Raw genomic sequence first — 18,253 nt, 5'->3', positions numbered from 1 at the left:
TGGAGTAGAGAGTATAGTTTCCCTCTATGCACACACATGTATGGGCACCCTCAGAATTTTTTGATGTTCCAGATAGGACACTTTCACACATTGTGCAAACTCCTAACTTAAGTTTGTTTATACCTATGCCAAATGAGAAGGCCTTGCAAAATATCGGGATGGCGGAGGCCTGTGAACAAAAAGTGTCATTAGCGTCTCAAAATTTTCCAAATTTGACCGCTAGGTTTTGCTAAATTATAAAGCTTCTTAAATTAGCAAAAGAGCACAAAATTTGCTGTTTCCCCCTCCCCCCTCTAATTAAGGGGTATAGGTAGCCTACCCTCGGCACTGGGTTTTAGACATTGTTTTCAATATTACTCGCCTAAGACTCGTTTTTTACTTACTAAAGAGGGGTGCCTGAAAAAACATTTGCCCTAAGTATAGTTTATTTTTATTTGATTCTTTATTAAAACAAAAAAAAAGTTCAGTAGGATTTCTATGGAAAACAAACTTGGGTCTCTGCCGAACGTTCCCTCCGCGTTAACCTCTCGACTAAACACACACATTGTTTATAGACAATTCAAATTTATTAAAATTTAAATTTGCATATATATTTAAAGATGTTTTTTGAATGCGCAAACAAAGGGCTTTGGGGTCGTATAAAGTCTATCTAAGGTACCCTCCACCATTTTTTTTTTTAAATAAATTTTTTTATTGAGAAAAAAGTTTATTTTAAAAAAAAAGTAAAGGAAGGGGGGCTATTTGAGAAAGGTACGTAATTTTGAAGGAGGAGGGGACATAAAAGTACGCATGGCAACATGGGGGAGGAGGGGGGGTCAAAATTAAAAATTTTTGGCGTACGTACTTTATGGACGAACCCTTATTATATAGAAATTTAAGTGAATTTTTATATATATAAAAAAAAATTAATTAATTATAAATTATTTATTATTATATAGAAATTTAAGTGAATTTTTTTAATGCAATAAAAAAAGTTAATTAAAAATTAATTAATATTATATAGAAATTTAAGTGAATTTTTTTTATTGCAATCAAAAGTTGCACAAATATTCTTGTACTACAAGATGATATATAAATATATCATCTTGTGATATATTTATATATCACTGGTTTTTACTACAAATCTTTTTTCCATGTGATGTAGCAAAAGATTGCCATTGTACATATACCTCATGATCTTGTTCATGGTGACATAAGTTAAATAAATTTTTATAATTTTTGAATTGTGAACCTGCACCATCACATACACACAAAAAAAATGCAATGGTTAAAGTAATCAACTCTTTAAAATGTTTTAATACTTTATGAATGAAACAATGAACTGAGTTTGTATTGTGTTGCAGATTATCTGAGATAATACAAATACTTTTACATTTTGTCTTTTTTCTCCTATATAGTAAATAACAAAAGGATGGATACCTTGTGCTGCATCTTTATTTACAAAACTGTAATTTTCAGCTAAATCTAGTAATACTAAAATATGATTACTTGGTAATATTATTTTCAGATGCTGCAAATATGTTGCTTGATTTTTGGCTATATAGTGGTCTATTAATTGGTCTATTTGTCGATAAGCTTTTTTAATAAAATCATCAAAAAGTTTTTTATTTAGACAACTTGATCACAGCAAATATATGAAAAAATATTACATATCGTTTCATATATTTACATATCTGTATATAAATTTCTTATTCTTCCTTTTAAAAAAATACTGAGAGACTCTTTCTTGCAGTTACCTTGGGTTTAATAGCTTCCAAAAGTTTATTGTTAAACATGCACAAGTGGGCACAGCAGCATTATGTTCAGCATTATTATAAAGAGATATTCAAGTTTTTGATAATAATGAGTGATACATATTTTATGCATTTAAGAGGTCTAAAAGATGATTTTTTTATTTTATCGAACTTTAAAAATACTGAGGTAATTTTATATAAAATTTTCAAGTTATTTTCAAAAAATATATATGTGTACCACCTAAGATTTTTTCAAGTTTACTTAAAAAACAAAATTAATGGAGTTAACTCAATCCTAAAAATATCATTTCAATTGATTTCAAAGTAAATGTTGAATCGATATTGATTAAAATATAAATTTGAATAACATGAGAAGTTAAGTTTAATATGTTTTTCTAGACTCACTTTCTAGATGAAAAACATTTTAAACTGGAATGATTAGTGAAGATGAAAGAAAGTTCTGTAATAAATCAATCAAGGTGTTGCTTTAATTGATAAATTATAATGAATTGCTTTTAGATGAAAAGTTTAAACACATAATGGAGTTGTTTTGGTGAAACATCCTAATAAGATTAACAAAGCATTGTGTTAATGGATAAGTTTTTAAACTTATGAAAAGGAAAAATAAGCCGAAAGAGTTGACCTTTGTCTCTTCTTTTATTATTGGGAAAGGGTAGTGCTCTGATTATATCTCTCAGTGAAGATATAGAATCAAAAGTTTTGCTGTTGTCAAGTGAAGAGAAGCTTTATAATTATTGTATTAAGAGCTTGTAATTTTTATAAGTTTTATTTTAGTTTTACTCCAATTTTTCATAAAATAAACTTATTCTGGTCTTAAAACTAATTTTTTTATACAGTCAAAAAACAAAGAACCTTTGTCTTATCTTAAGAAAAATACTATGATAAACTACCAAGGTTTCCCAGAAAGAAATAGATCGATGTGCTATATATTATAACAACATTAATTAAAAATGATGTGTATTATGGCGTTGATCATAGATTTGTTGCATAATGTTTTGTTGCCTTTTTTTTATAATGGCAGTTTGTTATTTTCACTAATGAAAATCATTAGTCAGGAAGCAACACATTAGAAAAGTGTAATAAAAATACCAAATAAGTTTGTTTTTAATTGGGTTTTTTAAGCTACTTAAATCTACTAAATAAAGATATAAGTAGCTACTACTAAATATTTAATCTATTAATAACTTGTATTTGCCAGTTAGAAATGAGTTCATTATTTACACTAGAATTATTTACAATAAATTTTATTCTTTAAAATGTTTGTGGAAAACTTTAAGTTTTTACATTTTTTCAATTTCATATTCTTATTTGCAATGAAAGCATAAAAGGAAGACAATTATTTTCTTTATACAGCTTGTTAAAAAAGAAATTGAAAAACAATAAAAATTACTTGCTAGTTTTTAGTAAAATATATTTATACACTTTTCAATGTAACATGTAAGAATTAAAATATTTCAGAAATTTGCATTGCTGTTGTAATATGTTTTTCACTTATTATTACTTATTCAAATATGTTTTTCACTTGATTATTGTTTAAAAAAAAGTTATTTTAATGGAGATTAGAGGTTGCTTTCTTTTTTTAATAAAATACATAGTTACATAATATTTAGCTTATCTTTTTTCTGAAATTGTGCACAAATCATGATTCTGCTTAGTTTGTTTATTTGGTTGCCCTATAGTACAAGGTAAAACACACATCTAATCATCATTGCAACCATCATTGATCTTTGTTCTCCTTATCATAAAATAGGAACTCACATATCTCAATATATGTAAGACTCAACTTAGTTTCTCCGTGCAGCGGCCTTGCTCGGCAAGGTTCGTGTTTCGGAGTTAAAGAGTTGAGAGTGGGTTGCACCACGAATAAATAATTTTTTAGAATATTTACCTCCCCCTTGGGGAGGTGAATATTCTAAAAAAAAAAAAAAAAAAATGTAAGACTCAATTTTTTTACAAACAATTATGTACTAATCAGTTGAATTTTTACCAGTCTTCACCACACCCTATAGCTAGTACACTTTTTTGTCTTTTTCAGAAAAAATCTTTAAAGCATATAGTTAAGTAGTTATAACATTTTCCTCAATTAAAGATTGGGAATCTTTTATTGAGGAAATGTGTTATTTAAATAGAGTATTTTCCATAATCAAAGTTACTTAAAATATTTTCCAGAATTAAAAATTCCTAAATAAAAAAAAAATAATAACAAAATAAAATTTCCTTAATTAAGTTGTCATAACATATAGAGTTTTCAGCATAAAGGTTTAATTTTTTTCCACCTAGGATTGGAGCACATATTGGATACCATTGGGTATTTTTTAAAGCAATTTTCTACTTTTATTTGAGCTGTACTTAATTTTTTGTTAAAAATTTTTTAAAATTTTATTCATTCTCTGCCTATTCAACAGGTTTGGTAAACCTAATTTTACTAATGCAAATTTGGTGGATATGATGTAAACCAATGCAAATTTTGTAGATATGATGTAGATTCTGTAAATGATGTAAATGATGTATATTCTCTAAATGATATAAATTCTGTGTATGATGTGAATTCTGTATATGTTGTAAATTCTGTGTATATATTTTAGAGGACACTAATCTTAAATAAAGATAACTTTAACTTTTTTTTAAAGTATTATAAAAGTTAAACTAAACATCTGTCTCTCTTTATTCAAAAGCAATTATGACACAATTTATAAAAAAATTTTATGACGCTTGCAAAGGTCTTTTGCATAGTTGATTTTCTTGCTTTTCTTTTGCATAGTTGATTTAATGAGATTATAGACTAGTAAACATACATCTATTGACTTGAGATGTACATACATCCATTGACTTAAAATATATCAGTATTTTTTCATAGTTTTTTAGTTTATCACCCCAATTTTATGTTATCACCCAAATGTTCTGAATGTTTCAATATAATAAAAAAACAGAAATAATATTCATTTTTTAAAAATCGTTATTGATTTTTTTTTGAATATATAATTATATATTTTTAATACATAAATAGTAAATAATAATAAAAAATAGTAATAAATAGTACTTCAATACATATTTTTAAATTATGTATTTCAAGATTAAATACTTCAAACTACAGTTTTCTATATTTTTTTTTTTTAAGATTGAATACTTTGGACTACAGTTTTTGACAAAGAAGGAAAAGCTTCATTGGGTTGATCTTGATAAATGCCTAAGAAAACAACTTGATCGACATAAAAGTTGCAAGGGGACAGAAGCTATACTATTATTTAAAGTTCAATTTTTTGTACCTAATTGCTGCACACTTCAGCAAGAAATAACAAGGTTAGTAAGTCTGCAAATGAGAATCTAAATTATTAATGAATTTGAAATATTTAAGTATCATTCAACATAATAGTTTATCAATTTTACCCAGTTATTTTAACCAGTTTAGAAAAACAGATTAAACATGGCATAGTTCATTAGTTTTGTTTTACCAAAAATAGTTGTAATATATTTTGTACAGATTTACAAAGTGACAAAACATTACTTTAAAAAAAATAATGATTGGCTCAATGACTTGACAGATGCAGTGTTTATTAAAAGCATGTATGCTTATAATAAGCAAGTCTATATAAAAAATATATTTTCATATTTAACCATGTAATGCTCAGGATTGATTTTAAATTTCATATTATTATATATTGTTCCATAAGCAAATTTTATTTAAAAAAAAAAAAATCTTTTAAACCTTTGAAGCTTTTATTCCACCTTTTTATTTTATTTTATTTTACAAGAAATAAAATTCCTTGTAAACATTAAAAATATGTACAAAGCGTACATTTAGTCGTTTAAATAACACAAATGTTAATAACACATTTTAATAACACAAGCCTTTATCAATTATTTTGTTGAAAAGAAAAAAAAAAATTTTACATAAAAAAAATTAACTATTGCTCTTTTTTTTTCTTACAATATTTAAAGTTTTTAATTTATTACTTGCTGACTTTTTAAAAATAAAAAATATTTTTTTTTATTTAACTTTGCTTCCAACAAGGCTGCAAGCAATCACTATTAGAATTGGAAGTTACGGGAAAACAAAAAAAGATGAAGATTTAAGAGCAAGATAATGATTGACAGATGACTTAAAAGATTACAAGTTATTTGAATCAGGAAAGTAAGATGAAGGAAGCGAATTCCAAAGTACTGATGTTCGAGGAAAAAAACTAGAGGAATAAGAGTTTTTGGAGCACTTGGAACTGTCACAGAAAAAGGATGAGACTTAATTGAATGGCGTGTAACACGATATTGAGTTTTAGTAGATGGCACAAGACGCTTTAACCCTTTAACCCTTTAGAGCAGTGCCCATTATAGTATTTGTAGAAAGGAGAAAGAGAAACAACATTACGATGATGTGATAATGGTTGGATGTTGGCTGCAAGAGCAAGTCCAACTATGTTAACAATGCGTTTTTGCACCTTGTCTGAAAGTGAAAAAATAATTTAAAAAAACCGGAATCCAAGTAAATGCTCGATAATATCATTACATAATAACATTTCTACATTGTTTTAAGTTAATTAAACTAGTATTGTGATAGGTTAGTAAATTGCGGTAGTTTAAAATTTTTTTAACTACTGCAATTTATTAATCTATCGCAAGACCTACTGTAGGTGTATTGAACTAGGGTTTTGGTTAGGAAAGGCAATCTTTTTATTAAAGTATAGATACAAAAAAGGTTAATTGTTTTATTTCTGTTTTTGTAGTGTTCGATTAATAGCAATCTATTACAAAAAAAAAAAACAAAAAAAAACAAACTCTATTACCATGCATAAGTGTGTATATATATATATATATATATATATATATATATATATATATATATATATATATATATATATATATATATATATATATATATATATATATATATATATATATATATATATATATATATATATATATATATATATATATATATATATAGCAGGGATGCGGAGTCCCAAAAGAACTCCGGCTTTATATCTCTACTTTTTCCAAGTCTGTAGTGTCCAGAAGCTCTAAACATGATTGTTGACTTACGATCTGCAATAGGAAAAAAGTTCATGAGATATAATGACCTGAAACTTATTGTTTTTAAGCTTGGAGTCCTGGAGTCCCGGAGTCCTTGCCGCCATTATACCTAAGGACTCCGGGTTCAAAAAACAATTGTTCCTCTAACCTAAAAGTCTTAATTTTTTTTTCTATTAGTAGTCCATAAACTTATTTATATTTTTAGAGCTCCTGGATACTAAAACCTAGCATAAAGTAATCTGTTTGTGACTTTCAAATCCGGAGTCCTTTTTGGGACTCCGCATCCCTGATACATAGAAATAAAGATTTTTTTTAAGTACCTAATAAAAGACAATAGTCATGTTATGAGTTAATAATTGTCACTAGCAATTGTGTTTGCTTGTGAAATTGTTAACAATGTGAGACATGAATGGATTTAGTGAATATAAGTAATGTAATAAATGTAGTAGAATAATATATATATATGTATATATATATATATATATATATATATATATATATATATATATATATATATATATATATATATATATATATATATATATATATATATATATATATATACATACATATATAAAGGCTTCGGCAGGAATGGCAGGCTATAGCCCGCACCCGCCTCCACACCTGAGCAAATCATTTTACACACGCAAAATAAAGCCAATGCAAAATATAAATATTTGGTAAAAATAAAGTTAAATATTTTTGTTTTTATTTAGTTATTCTTTTAAAAACTTCTCAAATGATGTAATGTTGTATAACTGTTTGTTTTACTAGTTAAAAAATGAAACTATTTATTCAGGATATGCTAAAAGAATTATGAAAAAAATAGTTTTTGAATATTCTGATTTAAAATTAAGAAATAAAAATCGAACAAGTTATTTCAAACAGCTATAACTGTTCCGTATTATTCTGTGTTATGTTAAAAGATAAATAGTTAGTATATTAAACAGCAAAATATGCATGTGTTGCGAAAGAATTTAACATAATAGTCCTGGTTTTCAGTATTCTTTGGAAATTTGTAAATTATACAATAAGAACTGTTAGATAATAAAGACAATTTCTTTTTTATATAATCCCACATTTTGCTTAATTGATAGATAAACTAGTTTGTCATACTTTAAAGATGTGTAAAGTAGTGCTTATTTTCCTGTATACTTCCGCCTTAACTTCTTGTTTTTTTTGAAGGCGGCAGTTTATTTAATATACTAATATGTAACTCATTATTAAAAATCGTTTTTCTCATTTATAAACAACAGACTGCTAATCGATTTTATAGTATAAATTGAGTGTCTAATATATTCAAGTTTTCAAGTTGTTTAAATTTTCAAGTTAAAAAGTCGTTTCCAATAAAGAAAATGGCATCTTTCGGTAACAGAGTTACACTAGCAACATATCTGGATTGGGGTAAAGATGAAATTTGTGAAAAGGAAACAATCGTGGAAAATGGAACAATATTTGTTTATGGTGAAAGGTCTGTATTCAGTATAAAAAATAAATGCTTTGGGAGCAATTCATAACATTGAAATATAATAACATTACTAGGGTAATTTACCTTTACAAAATTCAAAAATTTTGTAAAGGTAAATTACCCTAGTAAACCAGCCTGTGATATATGGAGCCATACTTAGAAAAGTCAACGGACCGAGTACCCAAATTTAAAGACTCAGAATTAACCACAAAACACTTAACGCTATCTCGGCCATCAAAATCGAAGATCCAAACTTTAGTGATAATGGTAGGAAAAATGTAATCAAACAGGTTACTGATATTTTTACAAAAACGGTGAACAGATATTTTCGATCCAATAGTTTAACCTGTTATAATAGAAAATGACAAAAAAGACAACATTGATTACGAGCAGTGAAAGTGAATGGGAAACACCTGAATCAAGTGAAAGTGAAGAAACTGGGTTCGATTTTAAAATTAAAGATATCTGGGCTAATTTATTTATAATGAATATTTATAAATAATTTATAACTATATATTCCTTTTGTATCATAAAAATAATACTATATGATTTCTTCATATTTTATTTTGGTTTTTATACTTGTGCTATATTTAATACATTTAAATATATTTAATAGTAATAAACCTGATATATAAAATAATATTGCATTTAATACTTTTCTATTGGTTCTATTCATAAAAAAGTGTAAAAATTCATATAACACTTTTCTTTATACACGCCTATATTATATAAGTAGAATATATTTAAGAAGTGTATATACCAGAATCTTAAAAAATCTATTTATACTAAGTCTTAGAAATTATTATTTAGATTACCCTAAATTTTAACTTACATATCACATCAAAATAATATATATTTTCTCCTAATTTCCGAAAAGAATATAAAATCAATTAGGAGTTTATAAAAGAGTATGATAGTAAATTGAACGGAAACGATCGTAATAATTAAAATTTAGTCTAAACGGTTAAAAAACAATTGTATAAGAATAGAACAAGGTTTATTTAAAAAAAGATATCAATAAAATTGTCACAATATCTTTATAGCTCAGAGATATCAATTTTTAAAATTTAATTCAATTTATAAAGCACAAGAAAAATGAATCAACTAAAGAAGTGCAATAAAAAATATCACATTTTATTCCATTATTTTAGTAAGACAATAAATAAATACTCAAATAGATCTTGCAACATTGCTACATCATTGCAAAATTTTTCAAGCAAATGTCAAGATGCTTAAATAAAGAAATGTTATGGTTGCAAAAGTTGTTTTTCTGCCATTTTTTGCGTTGCTTGCAAATTATTGGTTCGACTAGATTTGGAATAAACTCAACAAAAATCCGATTATTCAACTGATAAAACTGAATAAAAATCGAGAAACAAAACCAAAACCAAAACATAATTACAAAAACTCACTAAGTAGAGCGCACACTAATAACTCTAAGCAAAAAATAAAAGCTGCAGCGTAACTTTGAAAAAGTATTATCTCAACTTTACAAGTATCCAACTATTTGAAGTTTAATTACCAAAATCTTTTTAAATGATTTGTCACTCCTACTTGTTAATAAAGCGATTGTAGAAATTTTTATATACGATGACATTTTCATTCACAAAGAAGAAAAAACATGAATGAACTTTTATAACAAATAATTAAGATCATTCGTTTTTATAAAGTTTTTTATATATTGTTGTTTTATTAGAATGATTGATTATATTTTAACATATTGTTGTTTTATTAGAATGATTGATTATATTTTAACATATTGTTTTTTGTATGAATATTGTTTTTTTATTTATTATTTAATTAATTACTAAGTTATTAAATAAAAATTAAGTTAAAAAAAATTATTTAAAAAAAAACGTTAGGTTTTTTTTTTTTGCAAGTTGTTTTTCTGTCTTTTTATCGCTAAAAAAACATTTATTATTACAATTAAAATTTTTACTATACATGGCATGAAGAATCAACAAAATATAGTTTAAAATAAAAAAAAATTTCATCAAAACATAATAATTTTAATTTTTCAAAAAAGCCTGTGCAAGACTATCTGGGCGGGCGGCCCACATAGCCCATGAAGATAGGTTTAGATGGGCTATTTAAAGTTCGTGCAGTCATTTACTCCTGCCGAAGCCTATATATATATATATATATATATATATATATATATATATATATATATATATATATATATATATATATATATATATTTATATAATTAATTAGTAAAAAACACTTATCTAACTTTTATCTTCTACTCGGAGTTTCACCATTGCTGGATCATCAGGAAGAGTTACTAAATCTCAAAAAAAATTCAATTTATAGAAAAAAATATTTTACAGGAAGTTATAAATTATTATAAAAAATTTTAATTACTATATTTTTTTGTTAACGGGAAGTTACAGAAAGTAATTATGAGATAATTTTCTTTGGAATGGGGATAGTTTAATTTGGTCATTTGTTTTTATAATTTTTTAAGAGGTATTTATTTTCGTGCCTACATTTAGAAATTAATTCAGATTTTTTATTTAATAAATTTTCTTAATTCAAATGAGTAATTATTTCAAATTTTTCTTGCAAACATAGCATACATTTTTTGGAAATAAATTGAATTTTTTTTGAGATTTAGTAACTCTTCCTGATGATCCAGCAATGGTGAAACTCCGAGTAGAAGATAAAAGTTAGATAAGTGTTTTTTACTAATTAATTATTGCTCTGTTCTTTAAGAACATTGAGCACTCTATTTGTAAAATACACTAACATAATTTACATATATATTTATATATATATATTAGGGTGCATCACAAAATAACAATTTAAAAAATTGATTTTGTCTGACACCTATTGTGTTCTATATATCAAAAAAACAATGACTTTCAAAAATTTTAGAATAAGAAATATTTTTAGAGGTCCCCCGACACTCTTGAATATTTGACCAGTCCCTAATATTTATAAAATATATAGTTTTTTAAAAGTAGGTCGTGTTGGGTCTCAAATTAAACAAAATTTTTAAAAAATTTCAAAATAATAATTAAAAAAAAAAAACATTTTATATTTCACTGCTATGTATATATAAAACTACAAAAAATGCACCTTTTTCATTTTTATTTTAAAAATGTCATATTTATTGCAGTAAAATCTAATGTGAATTTCTTTTAATAAAATGATGATTATTTTTAAAATTTTTATAAAATATAACTTAATTTGAGACCCAACATGACCTACTTTTAAAAAACTATTTTTTTGAAATCATTAGGAACTGGTCAAATATTCAAGGGTGTCGGGGGGCCTCTAAAAATATTTCTTATTCTAAAATTTTTGAAAGTCATTGTTTTTTGATATATAGAACACAATTAGGTGTCAGACAAAATCAATTTTTTAAATTGTTATTTTGTGATGCACCCTAATACAGGCCTTGTTACAAGATTTCGCTGCGTAGCGAAAACGCGTAACACATTTCTAAGTAACTCAACTCAGCAAATATATTTTGCATCGTTAGAAGTTATATTGCGTCACTAGCGTCTTTTCAAGAACCGCATTGTAATTAAAGTTATTTTATTAACGCGTTAAAAATCATACAAATGTTTTTTTCTCACTAGAACAAAAGTTACAAATAAAATCTAAGTTCTTATTTAATAAATCATTTTTATTATTTTTTTCAAATATGAACTAAATTTTATTTTGAAAAAAATATTCTTTTCATGAAACGTAAAATAATGTTTGTTTATTTTCTTATGATTTTACAGTTGGTTTTTGATTATTTTATTAACTGTTAATAAATTTTTTCTTATTTAATTTGTGAACTCTTTTTAATAGTTTTTTTTAACAATAAAGAGTTTTTTTTTGTTATTTATCAGTTACCGATAACATATTTGTGATCATAATTTATTTTCATAAATTAAACGAACGTCATTAAAACTTTACGTTATTGAATTAACAATAAACAAAATATTAATAAATGAATAAAATTATTAATAAAATATTTACATTAATATAAATTGTGCATTTTTTAAACTATTATGACAAAAAATAATTTTTACATTTAAAAGGAATTTATATATTTAATTCCTTAAGATAAAACTTAAAACACTTTATTTTTTTTAACTAATTTTTATCAACAATAAAAAAAATTATTAAACAAACTGTTTCTTTAACAAAAAATCTATTAGTTTACAATTGCGGTTAAATGCTTTTACTTATGACTTTATTTCTTCAGAATAAACGTCACATAAACCATATCAAACGATAATTAAAAATATAAGATAAAGATATAAGTTTTTGCGTAACGCAAAACTGCTGAACGCGTAGGCAAATCGCCTTTTCGCAAGCAAAATGTGAGCTGCGTAAGGCTTCTTAACAAGACCTGCTAATATATATAAATATATATATATATATCATCTAAGTGTATTTAAAGTTTAAAATCAGATTATTTATTATTTATTACAACTGGTGAACAAATTACCAGAAAAATACTGGACAGCTCAACAAGATTTTTTTCATATTTGAATAAAATAAAAAAATAAAAATAAACTGTAACTTCTGGCCAATTAACTGTAAAAATTTTTTTGCCAAAATTATCCATAATTTACAAATGTTGCATTTTTCTTTAAAGAAAATAAAAGTCATATTTTTCATTGTACTTATGTGTTTGGCTAAATTCTAGTTTACTCTACTAAATTCTAGTTCAATCAAATTAATGCGTGTAGAAGTACAGTAAAATAACCATTAGGTAGTATTTGTGTAGAAGTATAATAAAATAACCATTAGGTAGTATTTGTGTAGAAGTATAGTAAAAAGGCATTAGGAACAAGGCCGTAAACAACTTTTTTTGATGTTTGAGCTAAGCATCTTTGAAACATGAAGAAAACTCCATATTTAAGTATGTTCATATATATGAGGAATGAGGATGCTATGCAAAAAATTGCTGTGATTGGAGACTGATAACAACAAAAATCCAAAAACGTTAGCCCCCTCTCCCCAGCCCTAAATAGGTGAGCAATCAGTCAAATTTATTATTTTTTTTCAATCTTAAACCTAATTTATATTTATCTACAAATTTCAAATTTGATTCAATAATCTTTTGTTGATCAGCTTTTATGACCTTATAAAGTTTACTCCCTCAATTTGAGGAGGTGTAAACTTTATAAGGTCATATAAACCGAACAACAATAGATAATTGAATTAAATTTGAAATTTGTCAATGAATATAAATTAAGTTAATATTGAAAAAAAACAAAAACAAATTTGACTCATTGCCCTCCTATTTGGGGCTGGGGGGGGGGACTAACGTTTAGGGTTTTTTTTTGTTCCCAGTCTCCAATCAACGTAATTTTTTGCATAGCATCCTCATTCATTATTTTTATGGACATACTTAAATATGGAGTTTTCTTCATGTTTCAAAGTTGCTTAGCTCAAACTTCAAAAAAAGTTGTCTACGGCCTTGAGGTAGATGGTGGTGTCTAGTACAATATAGTAGTAGGAAAGTAGTAAAATATAGTAGTAATATAAAGTAGTAAGAAACAATATTAGGGGTGTTTTTATTAATATTTATTTAAATAATATTAATAATATTAAATAATAATAATATTACTAAGATCACATCCTAGAGGAGGTTGAAGAAAACATCTAAATTTAATAATATTTCTTTACTTTTTCTTTTCTAACCAATATTCAAAAATAATTGGTGCAATTAGAAACCAGTTTTCACTTGTGCTTATTTAAATTTCTTTTATACGTAATTTCTTAAATTAAATTTCTTTTATACGTTTATAATGTTGTTACAAATGATAATTATTTGCAGAAATAATAATAAATCGTTCTTTAAATGATTGGTTTTTTACCGGTCTTTTAATAATTCTAGGGTTGTAATTTTTTGTGTGTGTGCAGTTACCACAAGTAATTTCTTTATGTAATTTTAAAGTATTTTTCTTATGGCATTAAGTCAAAAATACTCCATTCATACTGAGGATAAAACACGTTTTATGATTTAATATTATAAACTGTATAAAACAGCAAAATAGACAATATGCAATGTTGTTTTATATTAACATATATATTAGCTTTTTATAGTGACAAAACAATCTCACAATATTGTTTTATTGTTGTATTATAAAGTTTTTTACATAACTATATAATTTTCTTTTGAAATAAAACGTGTTTTATCATTGGTTTTATCAGTATTATTAAGGTATAAATCTCTTACAATCAATAGTATTTAGTTTGCAAAAAAGCAAAACTTATTACTTATTACCCAATTACAATATTTTTTGTAATATACTTTTACAGATATGCAATCTACAGAGGTATTCATGTCCTTCAAGCACATTTTATTTCTTGGAGTTTTAGTATATGATTTCAATGTTGGTTTTTGACAAAGATTTAAAATGTAATTAAAAAGTAAAAAAAAAAGTATTTTAAACTTTAAAGAATTTTATGCTCCTAGAAATGTACTTAGCTTGTTGAAATGTAAGCAGGAAATTAACACAAAGACTTTAAAAATGTTGCTCCATTATTGTTTTTTATAGTTAAAAAGTTATTACTAAATAATTTTTCCCTAAAAATAAATGACTAAATTATTCTTTACACATGCACACACAATAATGTTCTGTTTTTTTTAAATTAGGTATTAAATTGATTGAATTGAATGTTTTTTAGGTATCTTTATTACCTTCAACTTAAGTCACTAATACTTAGTGGAAAATTAAAATGTAATCTAGGAATTGCTCTGAGACTTGCTGCTCTTGCTGTCCAAGGTTGTTTTTTTTTATATATGATTTTTTATATAAATATAACATGTTTTTTTATTTGATCAAGATTTTAGTATTTTAAGCAAGAATCGGAAGTCCCAAAATGGGTTCCCGTTTGAAAGTCACAACATTATTTCTTTGGTCTTAGGTGTAATGGAGCTTTGAAAATATTGAGAGCTTATGGACTACATTTGGCAAAAAGTTCAAGACATTTATGGTACAAGACCTCTTAGTTTTGAACCCATAATCCTTATGTTAATTAATGGTCAGGGACACTGAGAGTCTATACTAAAAAATAATAGGTTCAAAAACTTTGAATCCCCTATATTTTTTTATAAACATAGGTCTTAATATTTTTCAAACTTTTGAACACCAGAGACTAGGAAAAAATATGTTTTAAAACCAGAATTCTTTTTGAGACTTTTCCATCCTTTATTTTTAATTTGTTAAAAAGTTTAATTTTAATTTTGTTAAGCAATTTTTATTATTCTTTTTTTTTCAATTTAAAAAACTTAACTACTTAAAAGACAGCATATAATAACTATGAAATAGTTAATTAATATACTAAAAATTAGATAATTACAATAATAATTTATACTATGATCAATCATGTTACTAACCAAGGGTTGAATTAAGCAATTGCAAAATCTTTTATCTGGAAAAATATCTGGTCTTCAAACTTTAGTTTATATAAAACTGTAAACTTTATAAATTGTTTAAACTCTTTAAAAGTCCCTTTAAAAGTAAATCGTTTAGCATTTCTCAACTGTTACTAATGAAATCAATGATTGCAAAGTTTTACTAATGGTCCAGAAAAATGCACATTTTTCTGGACCATTAGTAACCAAACATAAAATAAAAAACCAGATATTTTTCCAGATATCGCAATTCATGATTGCTTAATCCAACCCTTGCTTTACCATGCCTACTATTACTGTTACTGTATTGATTACTATGCTTTTTTAATTTACCTGGACATCTGTTAATTTTTTTTTCAATTTTTGACAAACACAAGAAATAACAATAAAAGTTATATAAAATTGTAATGAATTATATGTTAAAAATTAAAATAGAAAAAAAAAAAGACTTCTTTTTTTTTTATTTTTTCAATTAAAGCTCTGCTGGTAAACTTATTCAAAAAGATATTTTTTTTTGCATTCTTGTTTAGCAAAAATTCTAAACATATGCAATTTTTATGTATTAAAATATTTAATATATTAAATAAAATGTGTCATAAGCTCTTAAAATAGTTATAATATTTAAAGAGATTTCCAACTACCAAGACAAGTCATGTTCATTTTTTAAATAAACATTAAATAGTTTGGAGTTATACTTTTTAAAATAAATTTATTAAGATATTAACAAAAAACATTTGTTTCTTCACCATTATGCTTCCAGTAATGAATCTAGTCAAAATAGTATGTCAAGAAATCAAGAGTGTACACTGTTTTTCTACTTTAATTTCAAAAATTTATCAAAGTATATGGTTTCATTTACAACAAGCAAATCAAATTTATTTGTATTGCTTTTTTAATTAATTTCAAAAATAAAAATAGTGTTTTTCGTTTTTAGATTTTATTAGCACAATAAGTATTAATTTTTTAACTTAATTTCTTACTTGATTTGAATTGTACTTATATATAATTATATTATATATATTATTGTATTATATCATATATATTGTGTTATATATATAATTATATTGTATTATATATATTATATTAGATTCATATAAGAATATAAAAGTAACACTTGTTAAGCATTACTCGATTTTTGTATGAGTATTTGCATTTTATAGAAGGTTAAATATAGAGACGTTCTTTTACATAAAAAATGAGGATATTGGTCACCTTATTATATACTCTGTTTTATTTATTTTTGTTTAAATAATGTGAATCTTTTCACTTATTAATTACTTATGTTCTCGCTAAATTGATTCAGTTTTCTGATCAATTACTAAATTACAACAAAATCCAAATTATAATATAGATAAAAAATAAATATGAATATCTAAATTAAAGTATACTATCCATCTTAATTAATTAACTGTTAAAACACATTAGTAATTGCGGAATAATTATGAATCGTACTGCAGATAATTGTTAACATGAGACATTTGATGGGTTTTACTATAGAGTATAAAAAATAACCAACTGTAATTACGTAAGTAAACTATGACAGGAATCAACTGCAGCTACATAAGTAAACTATAACAGTAATCAACTGTAGCTAGGTAAGTAAACTACGACATTAACCAACTGTAGCTAGGTAAGTAAACTACGACATTAACCAACTGTAGCTACGTAAGTAAACTATGAGAGTAATCAACTGTAGCTACGTATGTAAACCAAGTAACCAACTGTAGCTACGTATGTAAACCAAGTAACCAGATGTAGCTACGTATGTAAACCAAGTAACCAACTGTAGCTACGTATGTAAACCAAGTAACCAACTGTAGCAATTTGCAATAAGCACAAGTATGATGAAATAAGCAACAACAAAAATAAAAATACCTTTGATGGGGAAAAAAAAGCAATGGAGAGATTGATGATAATGACAATGATGATGTTGATAATGATGAAATAATCAAAATCAAGCCCTGGTTGATTACTGCTATAAAAATGGCTTTGGGCTTATTTTATGTTGATCTGTGACTTGAATGCTGTCATCTAAAAAGTTTAACCGCTTTAGCTTTTAGCCTGAAGCTCAGCATTGGGCTTTGTAATTTATTTTGAAATTCATTAATAAAAAGTAAAAGTTTGTTTGTATTGCATAATAGATTTTGTAGTTTGTTTAAAAAATAAATAAATTATTAAGCAATACTGGAACATTAAAAAAAACACACACTACAAAAATCTGTAAAAAAAAATTCTTTTCATTCTGTAAAAGATAATAACAAACTTCTTTTCTGCAAAAGTAAGAAATATCTTTCTAAAAAAACAAAAAAAAAATTAAACAAAATATATATTCTAAAAAATTGTTATAATTTTTTAGTCTAAAAATTTTTCCTATTTTTTTTATTTTTGTATTTTTTGAAGCTAATATAAAAAAATAATCGCTTTTTAAAATAGATAAATTAAAATATAAGGAAGTAACAACAGCAACAACAACAAAATAAAAAAAACAAAAAAAAGAAAACACAACTAAAATACTTAATAAGTAATACTAAATGAATAAAATAAGTTGACAATAATTTTAGCCTTTTGTTTTATTTTTTTATATTTTATGCTTTTCGTGTTTTGTAAAAGTTATAAGAAGAATTTTTTTTA

The 18,253-nt window shown here is 24.9% G+C and overlaps 1 protein-coding gene across 1 annotated transcript in view; it reads left to right on the top strand.

The window, feature by feature from the left end:
* Window positions 1-18,253, top strand: part of LOC101234626 (tyrosine-protein phosphatase non-receptor type 21) — a 76,003-nt gene that overhangs the window by 13,735 nt on the left and 44,015 nt on the right. The window contains exons 2-3 of the mRNA XM_065800220.1: window positions 4,873-5,054; window positions 14,893-14,990. Of these exons, the coding sequence (XP_065656292.1) occupies window positions 4,873-5,054; window positions 14,893-14,990 (280 nt within the window). The remainder of the gene's footprint in view (window positions 1-4,872; window positions 5,055-14,892; window positions 14,991-18,253) is intronic.

The sequence above is a fragment of the Hydra vulgaris genome, chromosome 06, assembly GCF_038396675.1.
Source record: "Hydra vulgaris chromosome 06, alternate assembly HydraT2T_AEP".
Classification (NCBI taxonomy): Eukaryota; Metazoa; Cnidaria; class Hydrozoa; order Anthoathecata; family Hydridae; genus Hydra; species Hydra vulgaris.
Note: the sequence above shows the minus strand (reverse complement) of the source record. Positions and strands in the feature narration are given on the sequence as shown.